The 21,903-nt window shown below is 40.3% G+C and overlaps 1 protein-coding gene across 5 annotated transcripts in view; it reads left to right on the top strand.

Moving 5' to 3' along the window:
• Positions 1-6,364: 6,364 nt before the first annotated feature.
• The window catches only part of ANKRD45 (ankyrin repeat domain 45), a 58,914-nt gene continuing 43,375 nt past the window's right edge, over positions 6,365-21,903 (top strand). The window contains exons 1-3 of one of the 5 annotated variants that reach the window (XM_017866921.1): positions 6,404-6,434; positions 12,533-12,641; positions 16,353-16,689. In XM_017866921.1, coding sequence (XP_017722410.1) covers positions 16,368-16,689 — 322 coding nt within the window. In that variant the 5' untranslated portion in view covers positions 6,404-6,434; positions 12,533-12,641; positions 16,353-16,367. Of the gene's footprint in view, positions 6,435-6,680; positions 6,708-12,532; positions 12,642-15,084; positions 15,267-16,352; positions 16,690-21,903 lie in introns of those variants that run through there. The other 4 variants (XM_017866923.1, XM_017866920.1, XM_017866924.1 and 1 more) reach the window with 4 other exon arrangements.

Genomic DNA, 21,903 nt, shown 5'->3' with positions numbered 1-21,903 from the left:
AAAACTAAGCTATGCTTTTTTTAAAGCCCTGCAAACTGAAGCTAAAGAACTTAAACTTCAGAGGAAAATAATAGCAACCTATTTATAGGTTGTTATTTATCGGTTATAAGCCACTTTCATACCTGCCTATTAATGTATAGACTTCAGAGCAATATGGCCTATATTGATTTTCCAGGATTGTTCTTTTGTTTATTATTGCTTTTCCTCCTTCTTCCCCCTATTTTCTCTTCATAGGACATAAGACTTCACAATCTTCTAAAAACGAGCTTTCCTAATAACTTGGGACCTACCAGTTTAGGAATCAACCATCCTAGTCATAAGAGATCAGATAAAACCTGAGACCAGAGACTCATTTTCTTTTAATATGCTTTTTTCCAAAAGATTTTTAAAAAGAAAAGGGGGGAAATGTGAAAGGAAAATGTCTTGGGTCCCTATAATCACTAAGCTAAAGGAAAAAGTCAAGCTGGGAACTGCTTAGGGCAAATCTGCCTCCCATTCTATTCAAAGTCACCCCTCTGCTCACTGAGATAAATGCATATATGATTACCTCCTTTGGAGAGGCTAATCAGAATGCAACCATTTGTCTCTTATCTATCTGTGAACTGGAAGCACGCCCCACCTCCCACCCCCCTGCTTTGAGTTGTCCCACCTTTCCAGACTGAACCAATGTTCATCTCATGTATGTTGATTAATGTCTCATGTCTTCTTAAAATGTATAAAACCGAACTGCTCTAACCACCTTGGGCACATGTTATCAGGACCTCCTGAGGTGGTGTCATGAGCGTGAAAGAGATCAAATGAAAAAAACTAAAAGGCAGAAATGAAGTCCACAGGCAAGCAGCCCGGGCGGCGCCCTGACAGCCCGGGCGGCGCCCTCAGCCTAGTTAAAGATCGACCCCGGACCTAACCGATTAGGTTAATTAGGTTATCTATAGACTCCGGACATTGTAAGGACAAACGTTGTGAAAGTCTCTGTCCTGCTCTAATTACCGGTGTCTGCCACATATCTTAGTCCTGGACCCAGTACAAACACAATCCCCTATTTTGTCCCAACTTCCTGAGCCCAACACAAACACATCCCCCCACACATCTCAGAAACACCACCTAGAGAGCCCCTGATAAGATCACAACCGTTTGTAGTTTTACTAAATGCGCGGGAACAAATGGAAAACTGTTAATTGTATTAACCAATTACCAGTTGTAATGCTGCAACCAAAAGAATTCCTTTGTACCTCTGTAACCTTACATATCCTGTATGCATCGGGCTATAAAAAGCGGCCACATGCATCATTCAGGGCCCTCTTGTATGTTGTAAAACGGAGGGACCAAGTTCGAACTTGCATTAAAGATCCTTGCCGCTTGGCTTTGACTCCGGATTCTGGTGGACTTCTTCGGGGAATAAAGGGTCTGGGCATAACAAGCGTGCATCCTCAACTTTGGCAAAATAAACTTTCTAAATCAACAGACACCTGTCTCAGATTTTTGAGGTTCACAAAAGCCTGGTGAATGTGGGAAAAAAAGCCAAAAATATCCCCATCCCAAAAGAACGATGAAGGTGGGCTGAGTGCAGTGGCTCCTGCCTGTAATCCCAGCACTTTGGGAGGCTGAGGCAGGAGGATCACTTAAGGCCAAGAGTTGGAAACCAGCCTGGGCAACATGGCAAAACCCTGTCTGTACAAAAGATACAAAAAAATTTTAGCTGGGCATGGTGGTGGGTGCCTGTAGTCCCAACTATTTGGGAGGCTGAGGTGGCAGGATCACCTAAGCCTGGGGAGAATGAGGCTGCAGTGAGCTGTGATCACACCACTGCACTCCAGCCTGGGTGACAGAGTAAGATGCTATATCCAGAAAAAGAAAAGAAAGGCTCCTTCATAGAAAATGGGAGTTCACTAACCAGAAAAGGAGGGACCAGCGGGTGAAAACCGTGGGTGTTCACTATTTCATTCTCCTCAACTGTAGAGATTAGCTACATGGAGAAATAATTCTTTTGTTGTATACCAGGGGAGTAGTTTTAATATTATCTAATTATTGCCAGAAAGACTCAAAGTAAATTATTTTGAAATAGTTATTATTTTTGGCAGATTTTCTCTAATATTTAATTAGCATATAGCTAACAAGTTGCAGTCCTCTGGTGTTTTAAACCAGACTAACGTAGGTACAAATCCTGATTTGGCCCTATTAGCTGTGTGGTCTTAGGTAGGTGACTCAACCTTCCTAAGTGTCAGTTTCAAGAATAATATCAAAAAAAAAATATATATATATATCACTTTCACAGAGTTGCTATAAGGATTAGAGATAATTTATATGAATCACTTAACACAATACTCAGCATATAATAGGCTTTCAAACAACAAGACATGATTATTATAGCACATTAAGTTACCATGGAGTAACTTTCTCAACTAGTTTATCCAGGTTTTTCATCAGAAATTGATATTGTACAAAGAACATGACTCTTAGTCTATGAAGTATAGAAATATGGCAGGGTGTGGTTGTTATGCCTGTAATCCTAGCACTTTGGGAGGCCAAGGCAGGTGGATCACCTGAGGTCATGAGTTCAAGACCAGCCTGCCCAACATGGTGTAACACCACCTCTACTAAAAAATTACAAAAATTAGCAAGGCATGGTGACACGTGCTTGTAATTCCAGCTACTCGGGAGGCTGAGGCCAGAGAATCGCTTGAACCCAAGAGGTGGAGGTTGCAGTGAGCCGAGATGACACCACTGCACTCTGGCCTGGTGACAGACCAAGATTCCATCTCAAAAAAAGGCATAGAAATATAGTTTTTTTATACAATAATTTCTATTCTGAGGGCCTATTCTCCTATGTTGGAAAAAAACTAACTTCAATCATTTTGGAAACCTCTCACCATAATTTTCTAGAGGGGATCTAATTTCTAGGGGGTTTGAATAGTGCTTAATCATTTGCTACTTAAGCTGTCTGTTCACCAGACCTCCACTGTCTTATCTAGACCTCCATTAATACCCATAGGTTATTGCTGAGATGTCTCTTACACATGGGCACTCAGCCCCTTCAAATCCAGTGGTTCTTTCCAATACTCTCAGGTCAAGCTTGCAGGGGGTATGGCTAAGAGAGGGTGTCATGGGAGTCTTCCTGCTGCATCTAGGCCACACTCTTGCCATGAATCTCCTGTCTGTTTCTAACCTGGTCTGCCTAGATGCATCATGCAGCTGTTTCTGACGTGGAGTTCAAGAGGAGCTCAGGACATCTTTGCTTTTAGGTCTCAAACCTATTGTGTCTTGCTACCTTTCTAATATTAGCATTCAGAGCACTAAAAAAAAAAACTTTAAAACTATTTAATTTTTAGTTATTTAATTCCACTTCAGACTTTCAAGAAACAGTTATATGTGAGAATTCTTCATATCCCTTGAAGATTAATGAAAAACAGAATCATGTACAGTTTTGTACAGTTATGCATCATAAGTCGTCTTCCATCCAGATATTAAAAAACAAAGACTATGAAAAAATGGCATGTTAAAACTGAAATACCTAAACTTAGCCTTGCTGTTCATCACCTTCAGTAAGAAATGATTGTTGAGTAGAACATATGTGTTGTATAGTGACTGCAGGAGCAAGCTTGCAACTGACAGATTATCGTTCCTGTCTATAATGTCAAACTCCAAAATTTTGATTACCACAACTTATTTGAATATGAAAGATTTAATAATCACATTTGAAAATATTCAAATTTATTCTTGTATTTCAGAAGTTCAGATTTATGATGGTGTTACTGGTGGTGAATCTGTATGGATCTGCAGCAGCCTCAATTCTCGTGTCCTCAGAAGAAAGAATCTGACTGAGGGGCATAAAGCATAAGAAGAGACGGAGGCAAGTTTTAGAGCAGGAGTGTAAATTTATTAAAAAGCTTTTGAGCAGGAATGAAAGGAAGTAATGTACACTTGGAAAGGGCCAAGTGGGTGACTTTGAGAGATCAAGTGCAGTTTGACCTTTGACTTAGGGTTTCTTTTTTTTTTTTTTGAGACCGAGTCTCGCTTTGTCGCCCACGCTGGAGTGCAGTGGTGCGATCTGGGCTCACTGCAAGCTCTGCCTCCCAGGTTTATGAGATTCTCCGGCTTCATCCTCCCAAGGAGCTGGGACTACAGGTGCGTGCCACCACGCCCGACTAATTTTTTTTTTTTTTTTTTTGTATTTTTAGTAGAGACGGGGTTTCACAGTGTTTAGCCAGGATGGTCCCAATCTCCTGACCTCGTGATCGGCACACCTCGGCCTCCCAAAGTGTTGGGATTACAGGCGTGTACCACTGTGCCCCGCCTTAGGGTTTTATATGTTGGCATACTTCTGGGGTTTTGCGTCCCTTCTCCCCGGTTCTTCTCTTGGGGTAGGCTGTCCACATGTGCAGTGACCTGCTAGCACTTTGGAGAGGAGCACATGCAGTGTGTTTACTGCAGTTCTATGCATGATCACTTGAGGCATTCTTCTCTCACCGGTTGAATGTACCCAAGAAGGTCATATACTAGTTAAACTCTGCCATTTTGACCCTTAATGTGTATCCTTGAGCCCACTCACCCGTAAGAAGTACTTTTTTTTTTCTTTTTTTCTTTTTTGGAGACGGAGTCTCGCTCTGTTGCCCAGGCTGGAGTGTAGTGGCACGATCTCAGCTCACTACAAGCTCCATCTGCCGGGTTCACGCCATTCTCCTGCCTCAGCCTCCCGAGTAGCCGGGACTACGGGCGCCCGCCAATACTCCCAGCTAATTATTATTATTATTTTTTTGTATTTTTAGTAGAGACGGGGTTTCACCATGTTAGCCAGGATGGTCCCTATCTCCTGACCTCGTGATCCGCCCGCCCCGGCCTCCCAAAGTGCTGGAATTACAAGCTTGGGCCACCGCGCCCGGCCCCAAGAAATACTTTTTAAGTGGTCCATTTTCAGAAAACAGGCCCCTGCAAATCCGGGCAGCTCCCTTGCAGACATGACAAGCTGTGCGCTACAGACATCTGGGAAGAGTGATAAGACTCACAGAAGTCAGAGGGGAGGGAGAAAAAGAATAGGGGATAGGGTGGCTAATCCATAAAAGGAAAGAAAGTTTTGTCATTGGTAAATCAAAACTTAAAGTGGGGAAGGAGACAAGATGTAACCTTGTAAGGGGATAATGAAACTTAGGCAATGGAAGATTGTAACCCCATAGTACTCAGCCTATGAGGAACCCCGGTAGGGACTTGCACACTAGGTGATAAATTCCTTGTCGAAACTGCACTGGGTGTGTCTGCTCACCAGACACCTGATCTTGCAAGACCGTTATTAAAAAGTCTCTCTTTTGCTGTTCTTCGTGCCTCTAAGTCCATTCTTTGGGTTTGGACAGGTGAGTGTGTTTCTCACATCACCTAACTCCTGAGATCTTATGGGGAAGCTGCTGATAACCAGTTTCAGGTGTTTTCTGTCTATTGAGAGAGTGCCTTTTCCTGGCATTGGATGCAACCAATTATTATTTTAGAGAGACAGTTAACAACTGCCTATTACCTGGTGGTCGCATGACATTCCTGGTGGGGGATAGGGGAACTTGCTCTGCTCATGCCTGACTCCCTACCTACTGTAACAATGGTGAAATTTTGCTTGGGCCTTAGGTCAAATATTCATTTCAAAACTAGGCTTTTCGAACGTCAGCACAAATGTTCAGAGCCCCTCTAAAACATTCACCTACTCCTTAATGGATTCCTGGTAGAAGCACTAAAGAAATGAATATTTTCCTTCACACTTGCCTTCAGCACAAAAACTTCCGTGTTTTCACTGTGTGATTCAGGTGAACATTGATATAATTACTAGGTATGCCTGACCTTTCCCTGCTGTTTCTTTCGAACCCCTTGTCCCTCCACCTCCTTCGCTTCCCCCCTTTTAAAGTTGCGTTTTGCATCTTGAATTTCTGAATCAAGAGGGATATAGTCTCCAAGTTTCTTCTGCTCCTAAGGTAGCTGGCACTTGTGAGGTCGCCTGAAAAGCTCCTTGCTGTGACAATGACCATAAACCATGGGAGAAAGATATCCAATAACTGGAAAATTAAGGGGTTATTCGTACAATCTTTTGTAGTTTTTAGAATGCAATCTCATATTTCCAGAAAATTCTTTAGTTTAAAAGCCAAAGATTAGACGGGCCAACAACAAATATGCACAACTTATTTTTAAACTGTAAAACAAATACAGACAGTATTACAGAAAATTTACAAAACACAGAAAAAACCGACACGCCACCCAGAGACTGAAATTATCTAGATTAATTCCTGGCTGTTTTCTCCCTCTCGCTTCCTGCGCCTTTGCCACCAAGCATAACCTTCCCGCGCTGCCGGAACCGCGGCGCAGGGGGAGGCGCTGCCTCGCGCGGTGCGCCGTTGCCATGGTAACCGAGGAGGCTGGGGCTCGGGTGTGGTGAGTCTAGAGGTCCTGGCGCCGTGAGCCGGGTGGGCACTCGGGGAAGGGTGCGAGGGGGTAGACGGACATCTTCCCTCCAGGTTGCTCGGGCAGGGCTGGAGGGGAGTGGGCTTCAGTCTCAGCGTCCTCAAACTGCTTCTGTCCAGAGCTTTGCGCACCGGTCCCCTACCCCACGGGCAGGCGCAAGGGAATCACAGAAGGTCCCCAGGAAATTCAGGCCGAAGAGCAAACTCTGGTGCCCGGAAGAGTCCGTTGCCCCCTCGCGGGACCTCCTGGATCACCTGGCGGCGCTGACACTTTCTGTATCCTGTTCCTCAGGCCCTCTCTTTGTTTAATCCTGTGTACCCAGGGCTGCCCTTGGGGGTCCTTTTCCTTGAGCTGGGACTTAAAATCCTTAAGGGACTACATTTTTTTTGAAGAAAAAAATCAGTTGGCTTAAAAGGCATGTTAAGGATCTGCTCCTGTATCACAACTTCAGGCTGCGTCGCTCGCCTCCTTGCCCTTTGTTTATGTCCTTCCCGTTACCTGGATTGTCCTTTTTTCCTTCTTTTAAAACTCCTACTCTTCAATATCAAGGTTTCGCCTCTTCTGGGAAACCTTTCTGAGACCGCCACCCGAAACTGAATGTAGATGTCCACGTTTTTACTCTCAAAGCACTCTTTGCCTACCTCCATTGAATCCCTGATCTCACTCTGTCATTGCTGATTTACTTGTGTCTTCCCTATTAAAATGTGAGAGCCTTTGGGGTAGGGACTATGACCTATGTATTTTCTATTGTGGGTGCCTCGAAAGCATTCACATTCTATAGTTAAAAAGAAAGGTTTATAGATTTTTCTAGACTGATTTAGTGAGGCAGACCAGGTGCTATCCTCATTTCAGAAAAGTCACATAATTAGTAACAGAATCAAGACTAAAGCAATGCCATTCTGCCTTCATAGTTCCAGCCTTCCCTCTTCTCTCCCATGTTCATATTCTCTGTGAAACTTTAGTTATATGTAGTAGGGTTACAATTTTGATGTATGTTATTACTTCTGTGGGCAAAGACAATGTAATTTATTTTTGTATATGACTGATCTAGTTCCTTTCATGAGCATTTACTTATTGATTATTAGGAAAGAATCTAACTGTCCAATTGGTTTTAAAGTTTAGCTCAATCTAGAATTGAATTCTTTGGGTAGTGCTTAATTTCTCTTATATACAAATGTTTAGGTTCTCAGGTATCTTCTTGGATTCTTTCCTTGAGATGGTCCCCCGGCTATGTGGATGCATGTGGATGGCTCATGGAATCAGTTGTGGGGAGGTGTCAGGGTCCTTTTGCCTTCCCTTGGCTGTGTGTGTGGGGGGGTGATGTTCCTGGTATACCGGGTACTCCCTAGGGCTTTCGTGGTTCTTGGTTAACCTTTGGCTTATATACCTTGTGAACATGTATCTCCTGGTTTGGTCAGGACTCAGTAGAGCTCCCTGGCTCACTCAGTTGTGCTGAGTTCCTGCTGTGACTTCCCTTCAGCCTTAACTGGAGTGGTTTGCACCACAGCCCTCCCTCCCTGCAAAGCCTCCTTGCCCTGCTATAGCAATTGAGTAGAGCAAGCATCCTGCAAGACTTCCCTATTTCTAGGTCTCATGTACATCCAAAGGCAGTGCCCTCAAACTTTGTTGTCTCAGCACTCCATTTTACTCTTAAAAAATAATCCCAAAGAGCTTTCCTTTATGTGAGTTATATCTTTTAATACAGTCTTAGATATATTATAAGAATTAGAAATTAAACTGAGGATTTAAAAAATGTTTATTAATTCCTCAAAAAACAACAAATTCACATGTTAACATAAATTATGTATTTCTCATAAAAATAACTATTTTCCAGAACAAAGAATTAGTGAGAAAGTGGTATTATTTTACATTTCTGCAAATGTCTTTAATTTCTGGCTTAATGGGAGACAGATTCTTAAGTCTGCTTCTGCAGTCAATCTGTTGCAATAAGTTGTTTTGAAATGTGTAAAGAAAATTCCTCCTTACATAGATATATAGTTGGAAAAGGGAAGAGTATTTTAATAGCTTTTTCAGATAATTGTGCACATTTTTTGTGACTGCACCAAAACTCTACAAGTGGTAGTTTCTTTTTCTTTTTTTGAGATGGAGTCTCTGTTGCCCCAGCCTGGAGTGCAGTAGGGCAATCTCAGCTCACTGCAACCTCTGCCTCCCGGGTTCAAGTGACTCTCCTGCCTCAGCCCCCTGAGTAGCTGAGACTACAGGTGCCTGCTACCATGCCTGACTAATTTTTTTTTTTTTTTTTTGTATTTTTAGTAGCCACGGGGTTTCACCATATTGGCCAGGCTGGTCTTGAACTCCTGACCTTGTGATCTGCCCACCTCAGCCTCCCTAGTGCTGTGATTACAGGTGTGAGCCACTGCAGCCGGCCACAAGTGGTAGTTTCTTAAAAGCTACTTGCAGTGTGGAATCTGAAGCCATGTCAATGAACTTTTCATACTGTGTTACATTAAAATCTGCTGATCTGTCTTATACTTTGGATCTTTTACCCATGCTTGATATTGTAACATAATGGAAAATGGCAGGGGGAGTGAAGCTGATTTTGTAAGGAGAAAAGCAGTCATTAGCAAAATGTTGCTTCATTTAGTTATATCAGTTTTCCAAATGTTAACATGTTTCATGCTGTAATATTTTTAAAACCCCACTTTCATTAATATCACCTCTGATCTCATCATGAAAGTATTGGGAAGTTGTTGGCCCACACATGGCCAATAGTTTTCTAAAATGTAAATTGCAGCTGGGCACGGTGGCTCACACTTGTAATCTCAGCATTTTGGGAGGCTGAGGTGGGAGGATCGCTTGAGGTTGAGACCAGTATGGGCAATATAGCCAGACCCCCTGTCTCTACAGAAAAATTAAAAAATTAGCCTGGGGTGATGGCATGCAACTATAGTCGCAGCTACTTGGAAGACTGAGTTGGGAGGATTGCTTGAGCCCAAGAGTTCAGGCTGTAGTGAGACGTAATGGCATCATTGCACCTCAGCTTGGGTGACAGAGTGAAATCCTGTCTCAAAAAAAAAAAAAAAGAATAAATAAAATAAAATAAAATGCTATTCATATTAGAGTTCTTCAGAGAAACAGAATCAATACAATATATATAATCCTCTGTATTTGTGGATTAAACCAGCCCTGGATCTAAAATATTTGGAAAAAACATGGATGGTCCTGTTTGTACTGAACATATACATACTTTTTTTCTTGTCATTATTCCTTGAAAATAGGCAGAGAAAGTGAATTCTAAATATTTTTTTTTGTTAACAGGTAATGTGTTTAAGATGAATTAATATGTACTTTATTTTTTGTTGTTGTTGTTGTTTTTTGGAGACAGGGTCTTGCTCTGTAATCCAGGCTGGAGTACAGTGGCATGATCATGGCTCACTGCAACCTCTGCCTCCTGGGCTCAAACGATTCTCTCACCTCAACCTCCCAAGTAGCTGGGACCACAGGCATGTGCCCCCATGCGCAACTATTTTTTTTTCTGTATTTTTTGTGGAGATGGGGTTTCAGCATGTTGCCCAAGCTGGTCTTGAACTCCTGAACTCAAGTGATGCACTCACCTCAGTCTCCCAAACTGCTGGGATTACAGGTGTGAGCCACTGTACCTGGCCTTAGTTTTAATTTCTCATATAAATATTAATTCAGATATAATCCACATAAACAAAAATTCCCTGGGGTTCTCAATTTTTAAGACTGTAAAGAGCCCTGAGATCAAAGAATTTGAGAACCACTGCCCTAATTATGTTGGTTCTGGGCTGATATAGAAATTAAGCTCCATTCAAGAGTATAACAAGAGTAGCTCTGAGTATTCTGGCCCAAATCATAGTTCAAGATTTGATCTAGTTTGTCTGCATATCTCTGAATTAACCTGGGATCAGACTGATCTCTAGATGTGGAATGATATGTTGGTAATCAAGTGTCTGGTGGTGGTAGGGTAGAAAATTATTTATTCATACCCTGCATAGGAATAAACTATGGAATATTCAAAAAAGAGAAAGAGCTGGGCCTGGTGGCATGGGCCCATAGCCCTAGCTACTTGGGAGGTGGAGGCAGGAAGATTGTGAGCCCAGCTACTTGGGTTCCAGGCCAGGAGGATAGCTTGAGCCAGGAATTCAAGACCAGTCTGTGCAATATAGCAAGAACTTGTTTTGTTGTTGTTGTTGTTGTTATTGTTGTTTTCTTTTTTTAAAAAAGAAAGAAAATAAATAGTAGCATTACCATCTTTTCTTTTGCTTCATGGATGATTTTGCTGGAGGTTTGATGACGACCTAATAATGATAATGGTAGCTTGTATTTACTAAATGTTCCCCATGTGCTTGGCATGTACATCATTTAATTTATTTTAATTCTTAGAACAATCATAGTCTAGACTCTAGTGTTATTCCTACAAGAGAGTAGGTAAATTGCCCAGTTTTATGCAGCTAATAAATTGCAGGATTGGATTGTGATCCCAAGTCTCTCTGACTCCAAAACCCATTGCTCTTGGCTACGAAAAAAAGCACTGGGAATTGCAAGCTTGACTTTAAGAGTTATTGAATATATACAACTTGTTAAGAATTGTAGTAAGTGTGAAAGTAACACAAAGAAATGTAAAGCTTCATTCCTGCCCCCAGCAAGTTTACAACCTAATTGGATAGATGTCTTACATACTTGAAACAATTAGAAAATAATATAACATCATATTTGGTAGGTTGTATTGTGTAGACTATACACAATGGCCTTTGGAGTTCAGAATATTGAGAGGCCAGTGTGCACTCAAGAGAGGAATTAAGGAAAGTTTTAGGAAGAAAGTGGGTTTATAGCTTGGCCTAAATAGGATTTGGGTAGTTGGAATGTAGGCGATGTAAAGCTATTCTAGGTCTCGTAACAGGAATACCTGTGAAACAAAAATAGGAATTTCTCAGTGTCTTCAAGGTCTCATGGCTGGGTCCCTGGTGTGCCAGTGAAAGCCATTCCTAACACATCCTGCCTCTATTCTCCAAGGTTTGAATATGGATATCTTTAGCAGAAATGTTTCAAAAGATTACAGCTACTATTAATAGAGTGACAAAATTATTGTCTAATAATAATGGACACTTTTGAGAGTGAAAGTAGATGCTATTAAAAATTATACCAGGAAAACAGATAAAACGGGAAATGTCCTGCATACATTGGGATATATGTCACCCAAGCTATTAACCATAAACACAAGCTGTTTAACTTCTGTTAGAGTTCTTCTTGTTGATTTCCTGGTATAGTCTCCATAGTGCTTATTCGAGACTCATGTTTTTACACACTGTGGGTTGCATCCCATTTAGTGGGTGATGCAGTCAATTTAGTAGGTGGCACTCAGTTTTAAAAAAATAAAATGGGACAAAAAACAGTGATATGTTACCTGTAGTAAAGAGAAATATTGCTTTGTTTTAAAAAGAAATATATATGTACAAATATAGCCATATATGCAATGTATCCATGATAAAATTGTCCATTGTTGCTGATCAATAAATTATGTGGTCACTCTATTGATAGAAGTTACATATATTTACATATAAAATTAAAATGAAATGTCATAAACTAATATATATTATGTATTATAACAGAAATAATTTATACAAGATATAAAATAATACATATGTATGTGAAGAGACCAACCATTATCCTTTCAAGCTCCAGCTATTATGCTTGAAATCCAGTGAGAAGGAATTAAGCATTCCTGGAATTTGCAGTCTATATATCTGCTTAGATCTTATCGCTTACTATTTGGGCATGTGGCAACACCAATATTACAAGAGAGACTGGAAAATAGTCTTACTCCACCGTAAAGATCAGTTTAAAAAAAGGCTTGTTAAAAGAAAGAGGGTGGGCTTCTATTCCAAAAGAAAAGAGGGTGGGGTTCTATTCCAAAACAAAGGGAGATTAGATTTTGGGGAAGACAACTAGTAATTACTGGGAGGCTGAAAATGAGGAAACCAAGGGAACTGCGGAGGATGAGACCACAAGAACCACAGCATCTTCTCATAGCAGGAAGTTTGATCAGCATACTATTTCTGTCACTTGTGATGAATGCCCTTCAACTAGCCTCATTTTCTTGTATCCCTTGTTCAAGAGTCAAGATCGTGGGATGGAGCCCCTGATTGGCTGAGCTTAAATAATGTACCTGCCCCCAGGCTTGTGCTGAGAGAGAGAAAAGAAGAATCCTGCTTCTTCATCTTCTGGTGTGGGAAGTTAGCTATATCTTTTATTAGAATTATCTGAAACTGAGATAGGCATGCTTTAAAGAAGGTGTGTGTGTGTATGTGTGTGTGTGTGTGTGTGTGTTAGAAGGGTGGGGAGTTGGATGTCAGACACTGAAGAATTACAAGTTTCCACTATAATTCTTCTGTAAAATGAAAGAGTTGAACTAAACCATCTCAAATACAAGACATGCACCGAATCTTATGGTTGAGTCATTGTTGATTGGGTAACTCAACTTCCATTTCCAATCCCTGTCTACCTTGCTTGCCTCTGTCATAGAGGCTGGAAAATCAAGAAACTTGCTATTTTTTCCCCCTCTCCTCTTAAATATGGGGTAGCCACACCACATTGTACAGTCTGGCCTTTGAGATATTAACTGGAAGTTTGTTGGGACTCGTTAGGAAAGATTTTTGTTTTGCTTTCCCCTTAAGAGGGATTGGAGGGATTGAGAGCGCTGGTATCCTCTAGGGGATTCCCCATTTTTCCTGTCATGAATTAAGATGAGATTCCAGGAGTTATAACATGAGGCAAGAGTTGTGAAGATGAAAGTCTTACACACTAACTATGATGGAGTGATAGAAAGAGATTGGATCTGTATTTTTGAGCTGCTGAACCATCTCCATCTTTAAATTTCTCATTATATGTGAAAAGAATCTCCTACTTTTAAATAGTCAATCTTATTTGGCTTTTCTATTATTTACAGCCAAGAATTCCTAATGGCTTACAAGCATTATACACATTTATAGAAGGAAGGGATTAATGTAGGGTAGTAATAGAGAAGATTGTAATATCCTACCAATTTAAAATGCATATCACAATGAGCTTTCAACTATTATCCTATTTATTTTCTTTATTTCACTGTAGAAGTAAATGACAGTTTTCTTTTCTTTCAGCACTCTTTAGGACTGTTATTTCTTAAGAGCATGGTCAGAAAACTATGGCCTGTGGAACACCACCTGTTTTGTAAATAATATTTTCTTCAAACACAGCCACACCCATTTATTTGTGTATTGTCTATACTTTCAAGCAACAACTGCAGAGTTGAGTAGTTAGAATAGAGACAGAGGGCCCGCAAGCCTAAAATATTTGCTCTCTGGCCTTTAATCCCTGCTTTGGATTTCTGTTCCATTTTCCTGTGGCCTTCATAGTCTTTGTCATTCTCTGCAGTCCTACTTCAATATCACCTTGATTTTTCTTTTTCAAGTTTTTTCTCTTCACTTCCCTGTTATTTCCTAGTGCTTCACCATGTTTATTTCCTTGGAAACACTTATAACAGTCTAAAATTATCATGTTTGTTTTATTTTTTATTGCCTGTGTACAATCAGAATATATGCTTCATGATAGGAGGGATCTTTCCTAACTTGTTGAATCCTCAGGATCTAGCATAGTGCCTGGCGTAGAGGAAGGAATCCATTAAATACTGAATTATATGAGTGAATAATTAAAGCCCTAATTCACACTAATTTAGACTTCTCCAATAACTGTCTAATTGATTTTTCTTTTTTGCCTCTAGTCTCTTATTCCTCTAATCTATGTCACTCAGGCTTATCAGACCAATCTCCTTGAAACCTACTTAGTTCCTAGCACTAAAACCTTCAGCTAACTGTCCTTAATTGTTCCTTGCTCTACCAGTTGCCTACAGAATCAAGTTCAGACTTATTGATGCAACCCCAGGCTCTTTTTAAGAGGAAACTTCTTGCTTATTTTGAATGGCTTATACTTAACCAAATTGGCCAACATGCTCATTACCAAAAATACCTGTGATCTTTGCTTTGGTGCTTTAACTTAGTTATTCCATCTGGAATTTCCTTCCTTCTGACTTCTGAATGACAGTCTTGCCCATTCCTGATGGCTCAGCTTAAATGTTAATATTCTTTACTAAACATATGATTCCCTTTATCACATTTCTGGCATCTCGTCTTCTCCCACTACCCTTCACCCTGGTAAACATGATCTTGAATCTGTGTTCAATCTTGCTTTTTGTCTTTTTTTTCTGTGTAGTGTTACTGCATCTACTTGTATTCCTAAAAAGTCTGTTCAATTACTTTTCACTTGACAAAAAAATATATATATATATAAAATCTTTTGGATTTATATTTTTCATGTGATATATTGATAAGATTCATTTATATTGTTCTGTGTCTTACTGCTGTGTGAAAAATTAGCCCCAAGCTTGTTAGGTTAAAAACAACACTCATTCATTATCTTACAGTTTCTGTGGGTCAGGAATCTAGGCACAGGTTAGCTGGATCCTCTACTTGAGGATTTCTCATGAGGCTATAATCAAGGTGTTGCCTGAGACCATAGTCAGCTCAAGGTTAACTGGGCCAGATCTACTTCCAACCTCACTCAGTGGTTGCTGGCAGAATTAAGTTCCTTATGGAATTGGATTAAGAGCCTTGATTCTTACTGGCTGTTGAACAGAGATCACCCTCGTTCCTTGAAAGGTGGCCTTCTCCATCACAGCGCATGAGAAGAGCAAGGGAGAGAATATCAGCAAGACAAAATCACAGTCTATTGTAACTGAATTACAGAATTTACGTCCCCTCACTATTGCTGTATTCTCTTCATTAGAAGCCAGTCACTAGGTCCAACTCACATTCAAGGTGAGGAAATTACACAAAGGTATGAATACCAGGAGGCAGGGGTGGGACATTGGGAGCCTTGTCAGAAGCTGCCTACCGTATGGTATACCACTGTAATTTATTTCTTTTAACAGTTATATACCGTTTTGTGTGAATATACCAGTTTATGCTCCTCTTCTTGGACATTGGTTTTCCCTTCTGGGTTTTTTGCTGTTGTGAACAGTGATGCCACAAACATTCTTGTATGTATGAAGGGTCTCTGGTACTCTTCTCTGAATCTTTCCCAGTTTAATATTGTGTTCTGACAGACTGAAGCACTAGTAAGACATCCTTAGTTAGATCCTTTTGTAATTCATAGGTGTGATTATTGGGTTTTCATGCTTATGTTTGAGAGGTACCTCCTTCAAACCTTGTTACAACATGGGCACGTTTCCTGTCTGATGTGAAAAAAAAGAGACATCCTTGAATAATTTTATCTAGAATTAATCTTATCCCTTCTAAACTCCTATAGCATTTCTTTTGTTATGGTATTTACTACTTGTCACCTTTTATTACACTTATTTTATGCATTTCATATTTTTTCCCTTGAAATAGTAACTTGTTGAGGGTAGGAAATAAATCTGATTCTGGTTTTCACAATTTACACAGTGCTTTCAGTATGTGTTACTGAGCGAATGAATTCTGTTTAGATGTCGGTGCCTAATTTTTAAAGTCTTTATAATCTGGCTCCAGTAACCCAATTATATTTCTCACTTCTCTCATACAGGGACCCTTATTTAGGCAGGTGGGTCTCTTAGACATTCTTTTTCAATCTCTTCCTAATGAATTTAGATCATACGATCTCTTTCTTCTGTTTCTATTGAATTTATTATTTATTTCACATATTTAACATTTTAGCATATACTTGAGCCGTGTTATATGTACTTAGTCGTAATAGGTACACAATAAACTTTATTGATGGAATTGCTGAAGTATCTTACTTTATAGTTGTTTTCAACTAGTTAAGTATTTTTATACCATCTATATTGTCAGTTGACTGAGCAAATAAGTAAACAAATACTGATGAGTTTGAGTAGATTTTATCACTTTTAATTTTTTTGGTCACAGGTATTTTTGGAGTTAATGGAGTCAGAAGGACCTCCAGAGTCAGAGAGTTCAGAATTTTTCTCACAGCAAGAAGAGGAAGATGAAGAAGTCCAAGAACCAGAGGAAACAGGCCCCAGGAACCCCCTTTTACAACCTGCTCTCACAGGGGATGTAGAGGGTTTGCAGAAGATTTTTGAGGATCCTGAGAATCCTCATCATGAACAGGCCATGCAGCTTCTCTTAGAAGAAGACATCGTTGGGAGAAATTTGTTGTATGCAGCTTGCATGGCTGGGCAAAGCGATGTGATTAGAGCTTTGGCAAAATACGGTGTGAATCTGAATGAAAAAACCACCAGAGGTATTTTTTCTTTTTTCTCTCATCAGTATTACTTATGATGACCTAAAGATGCCATGTAATATATTTCAGGTTAGATATATTTGATGTGCCTGTTTTATACTTTACATATATGTGTATATACATCTATATGGGTATATGCATGTGTATACATGTAAATTTCAATGTTGATATTACATAGTATAGTATTTTAGAACATAGACTTCACTATTTATTAGCTGTGTGACTTGGCGAGTTACCTGATCTTTTTGTGTTTCTGTTTTTCCATCTGCAAAATGGGGACAATAATTATATTTTCCTTACAGGGTATAATGAGGATTAAATAGGATAAAATAAATATTTTAGTGCTTGGCATATTGTAAATTGATATATAGTAAATGTGTAATAATTTACTGTTATCTCTTTCCCTTGAAGATTTATTGTTAGCAATCATCTAATTAGCTTTGTAAATTCAGTAAATAATTTTTCAGATTGCAAATATAATATGTGGTCATGGTAGAAAATAAAAAAAGATCATCAGCATGATCTTCAGCAAAGAAAGGATATACACTCTCTTCATGCTCACATGGAACATTTTAAAAATATTGATCGTATGTTAAGCCATAAAGGAAGTCTTAACAACTGTCAGAGAATCTATAGCATATAGTCTTTGGTCAGTGACTATGACAAAATAAAATTAAAAAGTAGTAACAAAAAGATAACTGAAAACTGAAAGCAAGAACACATTTATTTTTTATTTTCATTTTTATTTTTTGAGACAGGGTCTCACTCTGTTGCGCAGGCTGGAGTGCAATGGCATGATCTCAGCTCACTGCAACCTCCGCCTCCCAGGTTCAAGCAATTCTCACACCTTAGCTTCCCGAGTAGCTGGGACTACAGGCATGGGTCACTGCGCTTGGCTAATTTTTGTATTTTTTGGTAGAGACAGGGTTTCACCATTTTGGCCAGGCTGGTCTCAATCTCCTGACGTCCAGTGATCCACCTACCTTGGTCTCCCAAAGTCCTGGGATTACAGGTGTGAGCCACTGCACCCAACCAAGAACACACTTTAAATCATCTATTGGTCACAGAAGACATAATGAAAATTATGAAATGTTTAAGTGACAACAGCATCACCATGTCTGAACCCATGGGATACAACTAAAATTAAAATTCTAGTATAATACATATATTAGAATATATGAAACATAAAAAAATTAGTAAGCAAAGCATTTAACTGAAGAAGTTAGAAAAAGAACAACTGAGTAACCAAAGAAAGTAAAAGAAAAATAATTGAATAAATTAATGGCGTTGAAAATAAAGAAATAGGCCAGAGTCCAGGCGCAGAGGCTCATACCTATAATCTCAGCACTTTGGGAGGCCGAGGCAGGAGGATTTGCTTGAGGTCAGGAGTTCAAGAACAGCCTGGGTGACATGATAAGACTCAGTTTCAAAAAAAAAAAAAAGAAAAGAAAGAAAGAAAATAGAAAACAGAATAGATGGAAAGGAAAGGATTGACAATACCAAAATCAGGTTCAGTGAAAATGACAGTTGAAAAACATTTGATTTTATATATGTATACACACACACACACACACACACACACACACACAAACACACACACATACACATACACATACACATACACACACACATATTTTTTGTTCTCTTTTTTTTGAGACAGAGTCTTGTTCTGTCACCCAGGCTGGAGTACGGTGGCGCAATCTTGGCTCACTACTGCCTCTGCCTCCTGGGTTCAAGCAATTCTCCTGCCTCAGCCTCCTGAGTAGCTGGGATTACAGGCATGCAACAACATGCCTGGCTTATTTTTGTATTTTTTAGTACAGAGGGGGTTTTGCCATGTTGGCCAGGCTGGTCTCAAACTCCTGACCCCAGATGATCCACCTGCCTTGGCCTCCCAAAGTGCTGGAATTACAGGCATAAGCCACCGCACCCAGCTGACCTTTGATAATATTAATCAGAGAGAGACAGCATAAATAATATTTGGAACTGAAAACATAGAACATTAACACAGAAAAAAAGTAAGATTTAAAAAAAATCATTAGAGCCAGGGTATGGTGGTTCACACCTGTAATCCCAGCACTATGGGAGGCCAAGGTGGGAGGATAGTTTGAGCCCAGGAGTTTGAGACAAGCCTCCCTACCTCCTGGACTCAAGCAGTGCTCTCACCTCGACCTCCCAAAGCTCTGGGATTACAGGCATGAGCCACTGCATCTGACCTGTGGTGAAAGCTCTTAGGGAAATAGGAATAGAAGAAACTTTCCTTAAGGCTGTCTATCAAAAACCTGAAGCGAACTTACCCAACATTGAATTTTTCAGAAACATTCTTTGTAATCAGAAATAAGACTAAGATATTTGTTATTATGGCTTCCATTTATCATTATAATAGAGTTTCCAGCAAGAGCAGTAAGAAGGGTAGAGAAATAACACAGTATTGTGCTACAGCTAGCTTTTATGAGCTCTGAAGAACTGATTGTTAAAATTTCAGAGTTGTTGTGAATTGGTTGATGTCATGTTGATAGCTATTGAAATTGGCCATGTTGGGCCATACATCACAGTAATTGGCTAATGATACAAATCAGGGCTTTTCTCTCCAGATAACTAGTTATACATTTACCAGCATACTACTGGATATAAAGATCAGAGTATAAGAAACAAAACTCTGATTATTCATAGGTACATAGACTTAAATTCAAGGGAATCTCCTATTAGTACTAAGAGAGTTTAGGAGGAATATGAACATAAGACCAATATCCCAATCAGTAACTTTCTATATACCATCAACAACAAGGGAATGTGATAAAAATAAAGATCTTATTCATAACAAAATGATAAAGGAACTAGGAATAAATCTGGCAAAATAATTGTAAGACATGAGTTCATTGCAAGATGGCCAAATAGGAACAGCTCCAGTCTGCAGCTCCCAGCATGATCGATGCAGAAGACGGGTGATTTCTGCATTTCCAACTGAGGTACCTGGTTCATCTCATTGGGACTGGTTGGACAGTGGGTGCAGCCCATGGAGGGTGAGCTGAAGCAGGGTGGGCATCGCCTCACCTGGGAAGCACAAGGGGTCAGGGGATTTCCCTTTCCTAGCCAAGGGAAGCCATGACACACAGTACCTGGAAAAATGGGACATTCCTGCCTTAATTCTGCGCTTTTCCAACAGTCTTAGCAAATGGAACACCAGGAGATTATATCCCGTGCCTGGCTCAGTGGGTCCCACGCTCATGGAACCTTGCTCACTGGTAGAGCAGCAGTCTGAGATTGACCTGCGAGGCAGCAGCGTGGCAGGCGGAGGGGCATCCACCATTGCTGAGGCTTGATTAGGTAGACAAAGCAGCCAGGGAAGCTCGAACTGAGTGGAGCCCACCAGAGCTCAGCAAGGCCTGCTGCCTCTGTTGATTCCACTTCTGTGGGCAGGGCATGACTGAACAAAAGGCAGCAGAAACTTCTGCAGACTTAAACGTCCCTGTCTGACAGCTCTGAAGAGAGTAGTGGTTCTCCCAGCATGGGGTTTGAGCTCTGAGAACGGACACACTGCCTCCTGACACCCATGTAGCCTAACGGGGAGATACCTCCCAGTAGGGGCCAACTGACACCTCATACAGGCAGATGCTGCTCTGGGATGAAGCTTCCAGAGGATGGATCAGGCAGCAATATTTGCTGTTCCGCAATATTTGTTGTTCTGCAGCCTCTGCTGGTGATACCCAGGAAAACACGGTCTGGAGGGCACCTCCAGCAAACTACAACAGACCTGCAGCTGAGGGACCTGACTGTTAGAAGGAAAACTAACAAACAGAAAGGAATAGCATCAACATCAACAAAAAGGACGTCCACACCAAAACCCTATCTGTAGGTCAACAACATCAAACACCAAAGGTAGATAAAACCACAAAGATGGGGAGAAACCAGAGCAGAAAAGCTGAAAATTCTAAAAACCAGAGCACCTCTTCTCCTCCAGAGGATTGCAGCTCTTCGACAGCAACAGAACAAAGCTGGACGGAGAATGACTTTGATGAGCTGACAGAAGTAGGCTTCAGAAGGTCGGTAATAACAAACTACTCCAAGCTAAAGGAGGATGTTTGAACCCACCGTAAGGAAGCTAAAAACCTTGAAAAAAGATTAAACGAATGGCTAACTAGAATAAACAGTGTAGAGAAGACATTAAATGACCTGACGGAGATGAAAATCATGGCAGGAGAACTACGTGATGCATGCACAAGCTTCAGTAGCCAATTCGATCAAGTGGAAGAAAGGGTATCAGTGATTCATGATCAAATTAATGAAATAAAGCAAGAGAACAAAATTTGAGAGAAAAGAGTAAAAAGAAAAGAACAAAGCCTCCAAGAAATATGGGATTATGTGAAAAGACCAAATCTACATTTGATGGGTGTACCTGAAAGTGACTGGGAGAATGGAACCAAGTTGGAAAGCACTCTTCAGGATATTATCCAGGAGAACTTCCCCAACCTAGCAAGGCAGGCCAACATTCAAATTCAGGAAATACAGAGAACACCACATAATACTCCTCAAGAAGGGCAACCTCGAGACATAATTGTCAGACTGACCCAGGTTGAAATGAAGGAAAAAATGTTAAGCGCAGCCAGAGAGAAAGGTTGGGTTACCCACAAAGGGAAGTCCATCAGACTAACAGCGAATCTCTTGGCAGAAACTCTATAAGCCAGAAGAGAGTGGGGACCAATATTCAACATTCTTAAAGAAAATAATTTTCAACCCAGAATTACATATCCAGTCAACTTAAGTTTCATAAGTAAAGGAGAAATAAAATCCTTTACAGATACGCAAATGCTGAGAGATTTTGTCACCACCAGGACTGCCTTGCAAGAGCTCCTGAAGGAAGCACTAAACGTGGAAAGGAACAACCGGTACCAACCACTGCAAAAACATGCCAAATTATAGAGATCATTGATGCGAAGAAACTGCATCAACTAACAGGCAAAATAACCAACTAACATCATAATGTCAGGATCAGAGTCACACATAACAATATTAACCTTAAATGTAAATGGGCTAAATGCCCCAATTAAAAGACACAGACTGGCAAATTGGATAGAGTCAAGACCCATCAGTGTGCTATATTCAGGAGACCCATCTCATGTGCAGAGACACACATAGGCTCAAAATAAAAGGGTGGAGGAAGATCTACCAAGCAAATGGAAAGCAAAAAAAAAAAAAAAAAAAAAAAAAAAAAAA

The sequence above is a fragment of the Rhinopithecus bieti genome, unplaced genomic scaffold (assembly GCF_001698545.2).
Source record: "Rhinopithecus bieti isolate Rb0 unplaced genomic scaffold, ASM169854v2 scaffold_1853, whole genome shotgun sequence".
Lineage (NCBI taxonomy): Eukaryota > Metazoa > Chordata > Mammalia > Primates > Cercopithecidae > Rhinopithecus > Rhinopithecus bieti.
The sequence above is the reverse complement of the archived record's forward strand: the minus strand, read 5'-3'. Positions and strand labels throughout refer to the sequence as shown.